At 40.4% G+C, this 13701-nt stretch overlaps 1 protein-coding gene across 3 annotated transcripts in view; it reads right to left on the bottom strand.

Annotated features, from left to right (window-relative positions):
• Window positions 1–13701, bottom strand: part of LOC117878662 (histone-arginine methyltransferase CARM1-like) — a 125993-nt gene that overhangs the window by 80600 nt on the left and 31692 nt on the right. For 2 of the 3 annotated variants that reach the window (XM_034772989.1, XM_034772987.1), the window contains exon 2: window positions 4303–4428. The exons of the other annotated variant lie outside the window; for it this stretch is intronic. In XM_034772989.1, the coding sequence (XP_034628880.1) occupies window positions 4303–4428 (126 nt within the window). The remainder of the gene's footprint in view (window positions 1–4302; window positions 4429–13701) is intronic. 3 annotated transcript variants of the gene reach the window in all.

Raw genomic sequence — 13701 nt, 5'->3', positions numbered from 1 at the left:
CATATTCAGATTCTGAATCAGCAAAACACTTAAGCAGCAGGTGCTTAACTTTAAGCATGTGACCAGTCTCATTGAAGCATGCGAGTAGTCAATGAGACTACTCACATGCTTAACATTAAGCATTTGCTTACATATTTTGTTGAAACAGGGCCTAAGTGTGCAGCTGAAGTTGAAAAAGCAAAAGTATATGAACAAAAATCAGATTATTTTCAGAATCGCAGCTAAAAGACCTAGTGCAACCAAAAATTACTCAATATAGAGGTGTGCAAAAATACATGAACAAATTAATCAGTGGACAATACAGCCATAAGAGAGCCTTTCTAGTGAGCAAAGTGGTCTCTACATGCAAATTTCACAACCACGTCTGGGCACCACAATGGAACAAATATGTACAGGTGTTCTGCATGGAATGTAATATGAATATTTGCATTTTTGACACGCCTATGTGCTGTTGCATTCAAGTACAGGCATAATTTTTAAAAGTCATTATCAAATACGTTATATCGCATCAACAGATACAATTTATTTATATAGCAAATACATTCTTTTGGAAATCTAATATTTACTGTATATGTAAAAATTCTGTGCCTGGAGATCAATAACATCAAATACTTAAAGTGAAAAACTATAGCTAACCTATTTCCTTTCCCCCCTTTTACCGTACCCACTTGCATGTAGCATAGAGTATTGTTGCTGTCAGATTTTTTTTTTTAAGGATTTGAGAATTGTGTTGATTAGGCTGTGTAAACACAACTACTGTTTGCTTGTCTGTTTGATTTCTGGAGTCACTCCTCAAATAGCAATATGCCAGGACTAGAAGGATTGTAAAGGAGGAATCTGCATTCCTACGGCCACCCTGGAAGACCAATTTATCCTATCATCATCATGTAATTCTGTGCTAAATTAAGCAGGGCATCTGTACTATGGAGCAGACCTACACACCAAACCTACCACAGATGGGCTACAGACTGGTTGGTTAATCTGTTCCAAATAAATGATCTTTGTTTTTGAAAGAAAAGCCTGTAGGTACTAGATACATTAACTTTCATTTTTATGGCCTGCTTGAAGCTATTCAGATGTTGCACATATGTTCAGCAGGAAATGGAGGATACAATCTATGATTTACTGCTGTCTAAATGCTGGAAGCAGAAAGGCACAGAACAACAGTTCTCTGCCTGGGCACAAGTGGGGCATGAATTTTTCCCCATCTAGAAAAGAAATAGGACTTTGAGCACCCACAGCTATTAAAACATATTTTCATAACTATAAAAATATCTTGAAATTTAAAAGGACAAAGTCTTCACTTCAAGTTAGCATTATTTTCTCTCATTTAAAAAAAAAAATTATATGCACCAATAAGGCCTATGGCTAGGACACCAGACAAAAAATGGCTGCTGCCCTATAATCTTTCATTCATAAAATGTTGTTAGCTTTCTCACAATTGGGGCACTGTTCAGTATTATGCAGTATGGTATCTTTATACATTTAAAATATTGTTTAACTTGTGATTCAGGAATCATGCAAAAAGAAATGCCATTTTTATTGGCAACTTCAAGTTTACTCAGTAGCTGATACATTATATTTGATATCAACAGGGTATTTTTTTAAACTCAGACTTTTTTTTGTGTCTCTGGGTAAAGTAACTTGCATGGATTTACATGGACATTTCAATTTATTTTTTTCCCATTTTCAAATATAATAAAGAGAACATTGGACAATGGCTTGTTTCCGACTAGCTGCATGTAATACTGTATTCTCAATTTCTTATAAAATTTTTAGCTAACAGTTCCATAATATGAAGCTGTATTAATAACTAAATCATCTCTCTCTAAAGAGTAGGACCAAACCTCATGAAATCTTTCTTTCCTGGCAAAACTGCATTTGCCATCTAATGACCAGACCTTTGGAACGCAGCGAGTTGGGTAGGGGACATTGTTGACACTTTTGAGTGCTTGTTTGGAGTGATCCTTTCCTGCTGTTTGTGGCAGAGGGAAGTAGAATTAAAAACAGACTCCTTGTGCCCTGATCTCCTAAACCTAAAATGCTCTGCAGAATTGGGACCTTTATGACTAAATGAGACACTTCGGAGAATACAGAAAACATTAAAAAAAGAAAAACTTGTCAGGCTAAATCCTCAAGACATACATCACAGATTATTTACGGAAAGATCTGTTAAACAGCTTGGAAATTTAGCAAACAGATAACTGAAAGGTCAAAGTGTGGTTTTACATTGGTGTACTGTATAATGTCAAACACTGGAAAAGGTCAAGAACAGTCAGGATTTTAAAATAAATTATTCCAACCCTGGCACTGACGATTTATCCAATAATTTATCCACACAGCTATTCTGATTATTTGTCAAGTCCCCATTTATTACTGAATTGTTCTATAAACACTGTTTTGGCATTTTCATTTTTTTTTTAAAGTATTATTTCTTCTCAATTGTGACACTATTTTGTGGGAAACAATATCGAGCTGTAATTGTATGTTGTAACTGTGTTGCTCTAGCAATGTAGGAGTATGCATGAATGATTTTCCCTTATAGATGCAAGTGAGATGATTTAATAATACACCGATTTTAAAAACTGACAGGAGGTGGTGGTGGAAATGGTTATGGTACCTGACCAAAGACCACGTGATCTAGAAAGAGGAAAATTCTATTCATCATCGTCATCATGTTCCCATTACGCCTCTGGCGTTTAGGGCAGCAACGAAGTTCCTCCACTCCTGTCTGTTTCTGGCAAGTCTTTCAGTGGTTCTCCAGCTGTGCTCCAGGTTTTTCACCTTGGCTTCCACAGCTCTTCACCATGTTGTTTTCGGGCGGCCTCATTTTTGCTTGCCTTCAGGTGTCCGCCTTTTTGCTACTCTGGTGATGGAATCAGTTTCCATCCAAAGAACATGGCCAAACCAACTCTAACGTCTCCTGATAATGGTGGTGCTCAGATCCTCTTGGCTGCACTGTGTCAATAGATCTTGGTTTGAGATTGTTCTGGGCCAAATGATATGGAGCATTTTTCTGAGGCAGGTTGTATGGAATGAAGACGGTTTGGACATGTCATAATTTCTCATTCCCCAGCATTCTGCACTATAAAGTAGTGTTGAAAGTACGCAGCTCTTGAGTTTGGTTTTGGTGTTATTTTGATGATTTCCAAACTCTTATTTAAGCTCCTGAAGGTGTTCCTGGCATTACTGATTTTGTTCAGGATGTCCTGGCTTGTTCCACAATCCTGGCTGATGGTGCTGCCCAAGTATGTGACTGTTTCTACATTGGTGAGAACATAATCCTCTATCCGTACTGGTGATGGTGAGGCACTATTAAAGGTCATGATATCTATCTTATTGCGGTTGATTTTCAGTCCAATTTGCTGGCTGAATGCGTTGAGTCGAGTTGTTTTTTCTTGTATATGGTGTTGGGTATGTGATAGGAGAGTGAGAATTCTAGTCATGCTATGTCAAAATTACATTTGGTCTGCAATGCACATTCCTCGGAATAAATGAACTAGGCTTTTGAATTTCCCTGCACAGGAACTAAGCAAGCTTTGAAAAGTCAATGTGAGAACATTTCTCTTATTTATGCATATGGCTATCATAATAAAATTATATTAAAATAAATTTTGCTGCTGTTAGACTTAGGATGAATTTGGTCAAGTGGAACTGCAATTATTAAAGTTTCACAAGTTCACTTAAATGCAGTTGATAAATGATTTTTTAAAAGAATGACAGTGGGATTCTTTTTCAGCATCAGTAGTACACTAATGTACAGAAACAGAATACACACAAACTGCAGATGTATGTTACAGTACACCAATGAGCGTAGATGCTTATATTTTGGTAGAAAAGCTAAAAACAGTAAGGAATTGCTGGTTTCAAAAGCATTTGAATTATCAAACTGTTCAATGACATAATTGTACAGATGAAGAGCTTAACCTTAAGGTAAGGACAGCTTTCAGGACAATTAAAAAACTGCTGGCTCTTACACACAGAGGCTTACTTACATTTATCAAGGATGAAATGTTAAGAATACCATATTCAAATTGTTATCTGTTCTCAAGAATAAGAATGGGTTTCTGGTGGTGTTTTTGAAAATTGATGCCTTGTATGTCAATGGCTGGTTAGAATCTGAGAGTGATATGTCAAGTCACATGGATCATGAACTTCATAACATATTGCAGTGTGTAATAGATAATGTAGAACAGAGGGAAAAGATAGGAGGAGTTTTAGTAAAAATATTCATAGAGCAGCAAAGGGAGAGAAAGACGATTCTCAGAAATGCAAGATGTCCGTGATGCGGCAAGCACTTACCAGAATGTGACTTGAATTGGAGTAAGGCACTGTTGTACCCCAGTGTAATTAGGACAGACTCTTTGCCCACACGACAGTATTCAGTGTCTCTGTTAACCAAGCATTTAAACACACAGACTCCATCAGCTGAAGAGGAAAAAAATACTTTAGAAATTTTTAAAAAGTTAAACACATAACACAAACAGAAGTATAGATATCTACAATTTAAAACTGTCCTAAGCATGCACTAAAAACGGGTGATTTAAGGGAGAAATTTATTCTCCAGTACAGTGGTTCTCAAACTCCCCCCCCCCCGCCCCCGTGATCCACAAAATGGCTGAAAATTCACCCCCTACCATTCATATACCACAGGCCTTTGTGAGCTGTGCTGGGGAAGGCGGGGAGGGGGGCAGAAGTAGATGCAGCAGGAGGAAGAAAGGTGAGAGTTACTCCTCCTCTCCACAGCCCTGGGTTCCCATAGGGTCTTAGCAACAGTGGAATTTTACTGGTTCCTCAGCTGGTGCAGGCAGTCCTGTAAACATCCTCTAACAAACCACTTTTGGGTCACACCTTTGGTTCAGAACCTGCTGCTCTAACCAGTGGAATTGCAAAGAAAAAAAGTAGGAATCGAGCAGTAGCAACAAAACAGAATGCAGGAACTTCAGCAATTTTTCCTTCTTTTGCATCTTTAGCATTTGGGTGTCACTAAATGCAGATATACTATACCACACTGTGTGCGAAATGAAATCTACCCATAAACCCTACTTTCTACAACTTTAGTGATGATGATCTAACTATTTGGCTTAACAAGAATATACTTTTAAGAACTCTTCAGCTGAGGTAAGCACAGCACTACTCTTTGGAGAGGAACATCCAAAATCAGAGGGTTGGAAAATGGTAAATGATCAAATTCTCCCAGAACCATCCTTGCAGCTGTCAGGAGGTGAGCATGTGACGCAGTTTGCATGTGTGTATGCCCTGCCAGCAACCTGAAAATGGCTGGAAAGATTCAAATTTATCTGGCATCTACAAAGCAGGGGCTACCAAAGATGAAGCCCTCAAACAGGGTTTTAAACTGCCACTCATCACCATAGTATCTAAGCTCCAGTGTTTTCAGAGACAATACCCTGATAGAAATCCCAGCACTTTCCCTTTTCCCTGATATTTGGGAGTCGGGAGGAGATACTATCTCACTGTTTCCAGACAGTTGCTCCTCTCATTATAGTGTAATCCTCTGTGTAATTTTAGTGTAAACCTCTATCAGTTAAGTGTCTAGTAATTTTTTCAAGACCTACAAGTAAGTAAATGCATTGGTAGAGCTGAATGAGTGAGTGTCGGGGGGGGGGGGAGGGGAAGAGATTTTGGGGGACAAATGAGAAAAAGCATAGGGGAAAAGGTGGAGCACATAGTGTAAGGAAAGAAAAGGACATAAGAAAGTGGATTGAGAGAGAAGGGAAAGAGGGTACAGACAGTCAAAATAATGTAGAAAAATATACTATGGTATAGAACATGAAAGAGAAAAACTACAGTGAGGCCAGGATGGGAAAGGTAGCACAAAAAAAAGCAAAGAGATTTAGTAAGTTACATTTAAAAACAGTAATTCAACATAAAGTTAATGGTAACATACTGTCCATCAAATACACTATATTTATTCTCTTAAAAAGCAGGAAGTTCCACTAGTGCAGGGGCCGGCAACCTTTCAGAAGTGGTGTGCCGAGTCTTCATTTATTCACTCTAATTTAAGGTTTCGCGTGACAGTCATACATTTTAACGTTTTTAGAAGGTCTCTTTCTATAAGTCTATAATATATAACTAAACTATTGTTGTAGGTAAAGTAAATAAGGGTTTTAACGTGTTTAAAAAGTTTCATTTAAAGTTAAATTAAAATGCAGAGCCCCCGGGACCGGTGACGAGGACCCACGCAGTGTGAGTGCCACTGAAAATCAGGTCATGTGCCACCTTTGGCACGCATGCCATAGGTTGCCTACCCCTGCACTAGAAGGAAGGAGAGATACATAACAGCACACATACACCCCACCCCACACCATTGGGCTTAGTCCTGAGGCTAGGAGGTGTAAGGTACTTTTTTTCAAATTCTGCACTTCAAAGAGATCTGCTGTGGTGAGAAGTAAATACAATATAAAGATAATGGCCATTCTAATACACATTTCATGTGTTATTTTAGGCTTAACTATTCAAAACCTACAAATTTTCAAGAATGTGTTCCCAATTTGAGCTTGTACAAACCCAGACAAATACCTACACATTTGGGTTTCAAGACACACGCACTTATGTATGCATGTACCTTCCTCCCTGGACTCGTGCCCATGAACACATCAGGATGGTCCATGAGTAATACAATTGCCTAATACATATAACCACCTCAAGTAACAAGCCAAAGTGACTATGCAATCAGCTACTTCCCCACAGTTGTATAGGGGTTCTCCTTTAGTTCTAGTAGTAGAGGCCTGTGCTTTTCATGGTAAACCTCTCCAGGGTTCAATCCACACTGAAAACGGCAATATCTATACAGCCACAGCCCATTACACAGATCTCACCTTTGGGAAATGAGACATTTTCTTTATCAAAGAACCAGTTCAAATAATCTCTTTGGAACAGTGAGCACACATGCATTCGAGAGTGAATTTCACTCTTCCGCTACTCTATTTATGTTACTGTTTTCTCAGTGTTGCAACTTACTTTCTTCTGTCAATTTATCCCGTGCCCACAAATCAGATACACTGATGGCAAAATTTAGCAGAAGTTTCATGGAAGTGGTAAGGCTGATACACAGTACAAAGTTACAGAGAGACTGGAGCTAATATGGAAGACAGAGCTATATTGCTAGATTTACTGGGTGGCTTTTTGTATAGACAGACCTCAACTGTAAGAGTACAGATCCAGATTTGGAGACCTACTCCTCCAAAATCCAGGTGTTCTGAGTCAGTCCCTTAGATAGAACTGAGCTACAACATATGACATCAACAAATGAATCTGGATGTGAATCCCAGCTTTTCTAAAATTTAGAGAGGAGCTGGGGATAGCAGGTTCAATATTGTGGTTCAGGCAGATTTCTTCTCGTCAGTTTCCCAGTGTGTAATATTTTCACTGCCAATATGAAAGGGTGATGCTCACATACAGTACTTTTTAAAGAGGCAGCAGCATATACTACACCAGTAACTTAAAATGTAAAGAATGGGAAGAGTAATAGAGTAGTAGTAATAGTAGAGTAATAACCTGAGTGTAAGCTTCACATAATTCTCAGTAACATCGAGACCTGGCTCTAGAACAAGCGCAGGACATACAGAAACAGATCCATAGTATCCGTCTAAGGATTAACTTTTGTCATATTTGGATTTATACCTAAAACTAAAGCTACACAAATCTCAGTGGTTTCAATTCACGTGGTCTCATATAAATCCTTTTCTTTGGTTTCTTCTTTTGTGAGGATTCATACTTGTTGAGTTTTCCTTTGAGATCTGGTAGGGAGGCAGCAGGAGGGACACTCCCACTGTTATATAATTGCAACGAATCTTTTACAAAGTGTGACACATGGCCAGAAAGGGTTAAGCAGCTTGCAGGCTAAATGACCCAGAGCCAACCTTTAGAGACATGTTAGAAAAGTATACAAATGATAATTAGGGCCATTTCATGGCAGATAGGCTAAGAGTTTGAAATGCAAACCTGTATTGTTAGAGAATTAGCGGTGATACTAATTGCATGTGTGTACTCATATTTTGTTAAATGTTAGCTATATAAACAGACAGTTCCTGTCTATCACTATAGCTGTTGATTCAGAGATCAAAAGGGAATATTAACATTTAGCTGAATCTTGGGTGAAATAATGTCATTGTCTATATGTCTCTTTAAAGTTGTGATAAACTGCTTAATGAATAAATTATCGTATGTTAATCCCTGTAGCTAATTACCAGTGATGTTTAGGAAACAGGTCAGAATAAATGATAATAGTCCTACCTCTTATATAGCCCTTCATCTGTAGATCTCAAAGCACTTTACAAAGGAAGTCAGTAACATCATCCCCATTTGACTGATGGGGGAACTGAAGCAGAGAGAGGTGAAGTGACTTGCCCAGAGTCACCCAGCAGAACTGTTGCAGAGCTAAGAATAGGACTCAGATCAATGCCCTATAGAAATTACAGTCCTCCTCATTCTAAAGAAAAATACTTGCTAGAGTATCTTGTTAATGCTACAAAACCAAGCAGTGAATCATCTTCATGCTGAGCAATGATTGGATCATAAGTGAGACTATTATGAATAGCAGTGAACTGAGTTCATTAAGACAGACTGGTAATAAAAACCAAGCACTGAACCCAAGAGATCCATTAATAGTCATTAGTGCATAATGCAGTCAAGCCAATACTTTGTTCACCGTAAAAGTTGGATGAAGGCTGAAGGAGCAGAGGCAAGTCTGGTAAATAAACTCACAATACCTAATAAGCACCATTTTGGTAGTATGGTCAGAACTGAAACTAAACTAGAGCTTCTCAGATAGCTAAGCATTACTGAAGACGGACAGCATCTTTGAAGCAATTAACATATGTTTGAAACTTTGCTCTGAAGGGAGTTTTGATGTTGGTGGAAAATTAATAAAGTCTTTCCAAGTTTAAATTTGTTTCTCTAAAATGTAGCAGTCTTAAGAGTGGATCCCAAGAAGGAATTCATTTTTGAGATGAAGGAATGATAATTCAAGAGTGCTGCACAAAAGAGATATTTGGACCTTCAACTGCTCTGGAAGCTATTTTATACAATACTGCCAGCCAGTTCAAAAACATCTGATTCCAGTTTCCCAGAAGATTAATCATTAATTTAGGAAAAGAGATTACAAGAGTGAGAACATAGTAAGACTATTGGAGAAGATTTCAGCGCCAAGAAACAGTTTTAGAAACTTAGGAAACAGAATGAATAACTACTTAAGACTATTGATCCTTGCAGGTAAAGCACTGAGTAGTGAGAATCTGGCAGTCTCGTCACCTTCAATCTCTGTCTTAAAATGCAGGCTATTTTATAGAAATGAAAAGTCTTGCATTACACATTTCAGAAGAAGCTAAAAGATTAGTACCTTGCATGGCTTCCATATTCATACACCCACCCACCCTTGAAAGCAAACACGGGCCCTACAAATTAAAAGAAAAAAGTGAATTATAGTATGAATGTTTGGCCCACTTTTTCTGATCTGCCACATAATCTGATCTTGCTACACACCTAATTATGATGTATTGCTTTGACTGATGCTGTACCATTTGCTTAGTTGGTTTATAAACAAACAAGGAAATGTGCACAATCTGTATGTCCAAAAGTCTCTGCTAATATGCAGTGGTTAGCAGTTTTTACATTCACCAATTAAAAAAATTCCCACCTGGGATGATGACTAAAATTACTGAGCTTCTATCAGCAGGCTCTTTACAACTTTAAATCTTGATTTACATTATTATAATTTTGTTGATAATGTGAGGAGAGAGCTGGCCACCTAAATAGAAGATGCCAAGATGTCACATTGTTGCAACCTATGAGATGACCATACTGATTAGTGCACACCGAACCAGAGTCCTGCAACTAGGTTGCTAAAAACCAACGTCATTCACTTTTTATGGCTCATTATCTTAAAAACAGTAACAGGAATGAGAACGTTTCTTTTGAAAGGAAAGCCAACATATAAGGGAGAGTTAAGAAAGGTGGAATCATAAACATCTTTAGCATCTTTTACAGAATATCTTTGGAAATAATGATGCCTAGATTGCAAATGCTGAACAGGGGAAAAAAGTGTGAACAATCCAGAGGAGGCAGGGGAAGGGGGGGAAAATCACAGGTCAGAGAAAGAATAAGGTGACTAAGAAAATGAGACTTGGTAGCACTTATATATGTGACCTTCATCTACTGAACAAGACAATGCATCTGAAGTTGCCACACAGTAACGTCAGAAAGAATTCAAAGCTGTACCCAAGTAGATATAGTAATCCACAATCACAGGCACAATAATATGAACTAATTTCCAATAGTAGATCTATTAAATCAGCAAGAAAGTGAACAGAAACAGAAGTTCCAGTCACCTAAAAGAGAATTCTAAGAAGAGGGGACATACTAGCACATATGGCAGGACTGGTCTGGACTCAAGTTATCTTCCTGAAATAAAATGTCTGACATTCCCTCTGAATCCAGAATTTAATATCTTCAAGGACTAGAGCCTGAAACACTGCTTACGATACAACAAACCATGAATCAGTTGGGGGCCTCAGCACAGTCGAGTTTCATATTGTCATGGATGGGGGGAAAAAAGGAAATCCAGGAAATGGAAAACAGCAGTGGTCTCATCACTGCATGGATGGTAAATAGACTATGGACTGTTATGGCAAAAGAAAAACTGGTTCTTTCAAACAAACAAACATCATGACTACCTGTTATGTCTCAGAATTGTTAATACATTGAAATCTACAAGCTTTATAAAACTTGACCAACTGCACTATACACATCAACTTTTACAAATACTGGCCATGGTTCGCTGCTCCAGGCCAATGGGGGCTGCAGGAAGGGCAGCCAGCACGTCCCTCGGTCCGCGCTGCTTCCCGCAGCCCCCATTGGCCTGGAGCAGCGAACCGCGGCCAGTGGGAGCTGCAATCGTCCGGACCTGCAGACGCGGCAGGTAAATAAACCAGCCTGGCCCGCCAGGGGCTTTCCCTACACAAGCAGCAGCCCTAGTTTGAGAACCACAGCTTTAGAGTACAAACCGAGCTCAGTTGAGTGAAAATTTTACTTGTGAAATAAAAGGGAAGGCCAATAAGAATGTAAAGCTGTGGTTTTATCCAGTACCTTAAAAAAAAGCCATTTAAACAATGAGAAGGGGAACTGAAATATCATCTATACTGGAGTAAAGACTATTTAACCCAGATTATTCCTTGATATTGCTTGAAACAAAAGCATTTGAAAGTGTCAAAAGGCATCTAAAGAGAGCTATGCTAGAATTTCACTCTTATTTCCTTCCAGGCTGAAGGCTGTGTTCAAAATTCTGACATATCGTTTCCTTATTAGAAGAAACTACCAGCATCTGGGATCAGTGTGCACAGGAGACCAAAATACGGCCCCACCAAGTATCATGCATCTCGTGTGACATTTATGAATTTGGCAGGTCTGTCCCACATCTCATGGAAAACTCAGAGAAAAAAAGAGAGAGAACTCATTTAGCAGGATCAGTGTGCCCTTTGGCACCACTACATACATCCACACCATTTTCTAAGTAGGAGTTTATGGCTATATGCAACTTATTTACAAAATAATCAAATTAGTTCACTAATTTGTATAAACATCACACATGGAGCTGCACCAAACTTGGCAGCTATGAAAATGAGTTTGCCAGTTTCACTGCCTGAGGGCTCTATTATGTGAAACTGTCAATATTAAAGAACGAAATTATGTAATTGAATTTGTTTAAAATCCATTTCTGAGTGTTAATGCTCATTTGCCAGAAGGCCAAAAGCATAAAATTTTCATTTGGTATTTAGGCCAGAAATTGTCTCTTGTTAGACACCTTGCATATACTTTAATTCTAGATGTAATTCATCCCATATCACGCAAAACCCAAGTAATTAAGACATAGCATGTGGAACTCAGGAGGAGTAGCGAGAGATGGGATTTGCAGATTGCCAAATTGCAGATAGGTCCCTCTGGGGCTACTGTTCCCACCTACATATGGGAAGATTGCATGCTGAGCACTTGCACTCCCCAAACAATGATTTTGTGCCACTGGATACATTTAAAATATTGATCTAATAGTCCCCAACTCCACTCCCCGGCCCTTACTTAAGTCCCTGTCTCCACTCCACCTGGCTTATCAGGGTTTTCAGAAACCCCCTTCTCCAGCATGCAGAGGCTGTCTGCCTGCAGAAACCCCCATGCCCCATGCCATCCTAAAGCAGATGTAAGTTGTGTTGGAAAGTCTGCTGCAGGATCTTTCTGCTCAGCTTAATTTCAGTTTGTGAATTTCCTCTGGCAATTTTTGAAGAGCATCCCTATCTACTGGATATCAGGCATGTGGGGAACTCATATGGCACAGTGACCTCAGAGGAACTGTTTGGAAGGTCCTCCTACCCCAAAATTTTAGCAACTCAAATTGGCACATAAGCTGAACTCCTTCAGATCTCAAACAGCCCTCCTCTCTCCAGTTTTCTTGGGCACTATAAACTGAGTAAATCCCACTGAATTCCTTCCCAGCTCATTGGATTCATTTGACCCCAGCACAGCATTTCTACTTGGTTCCTTTTTCTGAGTTCCCTTTCTCATCATTGTTTGTCTTGTTTTTCCCCTCCACTTTTTTTTTTAAATTGTTCTCTTGTATTTAAGTTCCTCTCCCCTCCTAGTCAGCAGAAAACTACATATTGTTTGGCATAGGGCTGTATGGGCACCGCCACTGGTATTCTCCACAGTTGTGCAACGTGCCATAGGAACAGAACAGAAAATCCCGAGCTAGCAGATTGCTGATTGAACCTGCAGCAACATACATGAGAGCTACATTTGGGACTGCCATAGGAGCAAGGAGGCAAGATGGGAGACTTTGAAGCAGTCACTAGCCACTGGCAACAGAAGCAACTGTGGCAGGGTTGGGAGTTGGCAGTGGCTACGGAACATGAATTCTCCACCCTTTAATTCCTTTGCCCTGCATCCCCCTCCTCTCTAAGGGCTTGTCTACACCAGGGGCGACTCTAGGCACCAGCAAAGCAAGCACGTGCATGGGGCAGCCCATTTGCAGGGGCAGCAGGGATCCAGCATGGGAGCTGAGAACCAACAGAGGGCCCGGGGAACTGTAGTTCCTTGGTTAGCTCCCTGCCTATAGAGCCAGCCCTGGAGCAGGGAAAGAACTACATTTCCCAGCATTCCCTTGGCCACTACCAACAGGAAAGAGGGAGAGGGAGTGAGGTAGCTGAGACCCCATGCTGCAGCCTGCTATGAATGGAGGGCTGCACTCTGAAGGCTAGGGATACCATATTTTAACATTCAAAAAATAGGACACTCCACAGGGAGGGAGGGGGTAGCTCCACCCTGCCCCCATCCACTCCCTCCGACTGCCCCCCACAGAAACCCCAACCCATCCAACCCCCCCTGCACCCTGTCCCCTGATCACCCCCTCCTGGGACCCCACCCCCTATCTAAGCCTCCCTTCTCCTTGTCCCCAACTGCCCCCTCCTGAGACCGCCCCAACTTCCCCACTAGGACCCCACCCCCTACCTGTCCCCTGAAATCCCCGGGACTCCCATGCCTATCCAACCGCTGCCTGTCCCCTGACTGCCACCCCAACCCCTGACCCATCTTACCCCCCCTTCTCCCTGCCCCAGACTGCCCCCCCCCGAACCTCCGCCCCATCCAACCCCCCAGCCCCCTTATCGTGCCACTCAGACCAGCATGTCTGGCTCC

Source organism: Trachemys scripta, chromosome 6 (genome assembly GCF_013100865.1).
Source record: "Trachemys scripta elegans isolate TJP31775 chromosome 6, CAS_Tse_1.0, whole genome shotgun sequence".
In the NCBI taxonomy this organism is placed as follows: Eukaryota; Metazoa; Chordata; order Testudines; family Emydidae; genus Trachemys; species Trachemys scripta.
The sequence above is the reverse complement of the archived record's forward strand: the minus strand, read 5'-3'. Positions and strand labels throughout refer to the sequence as shown.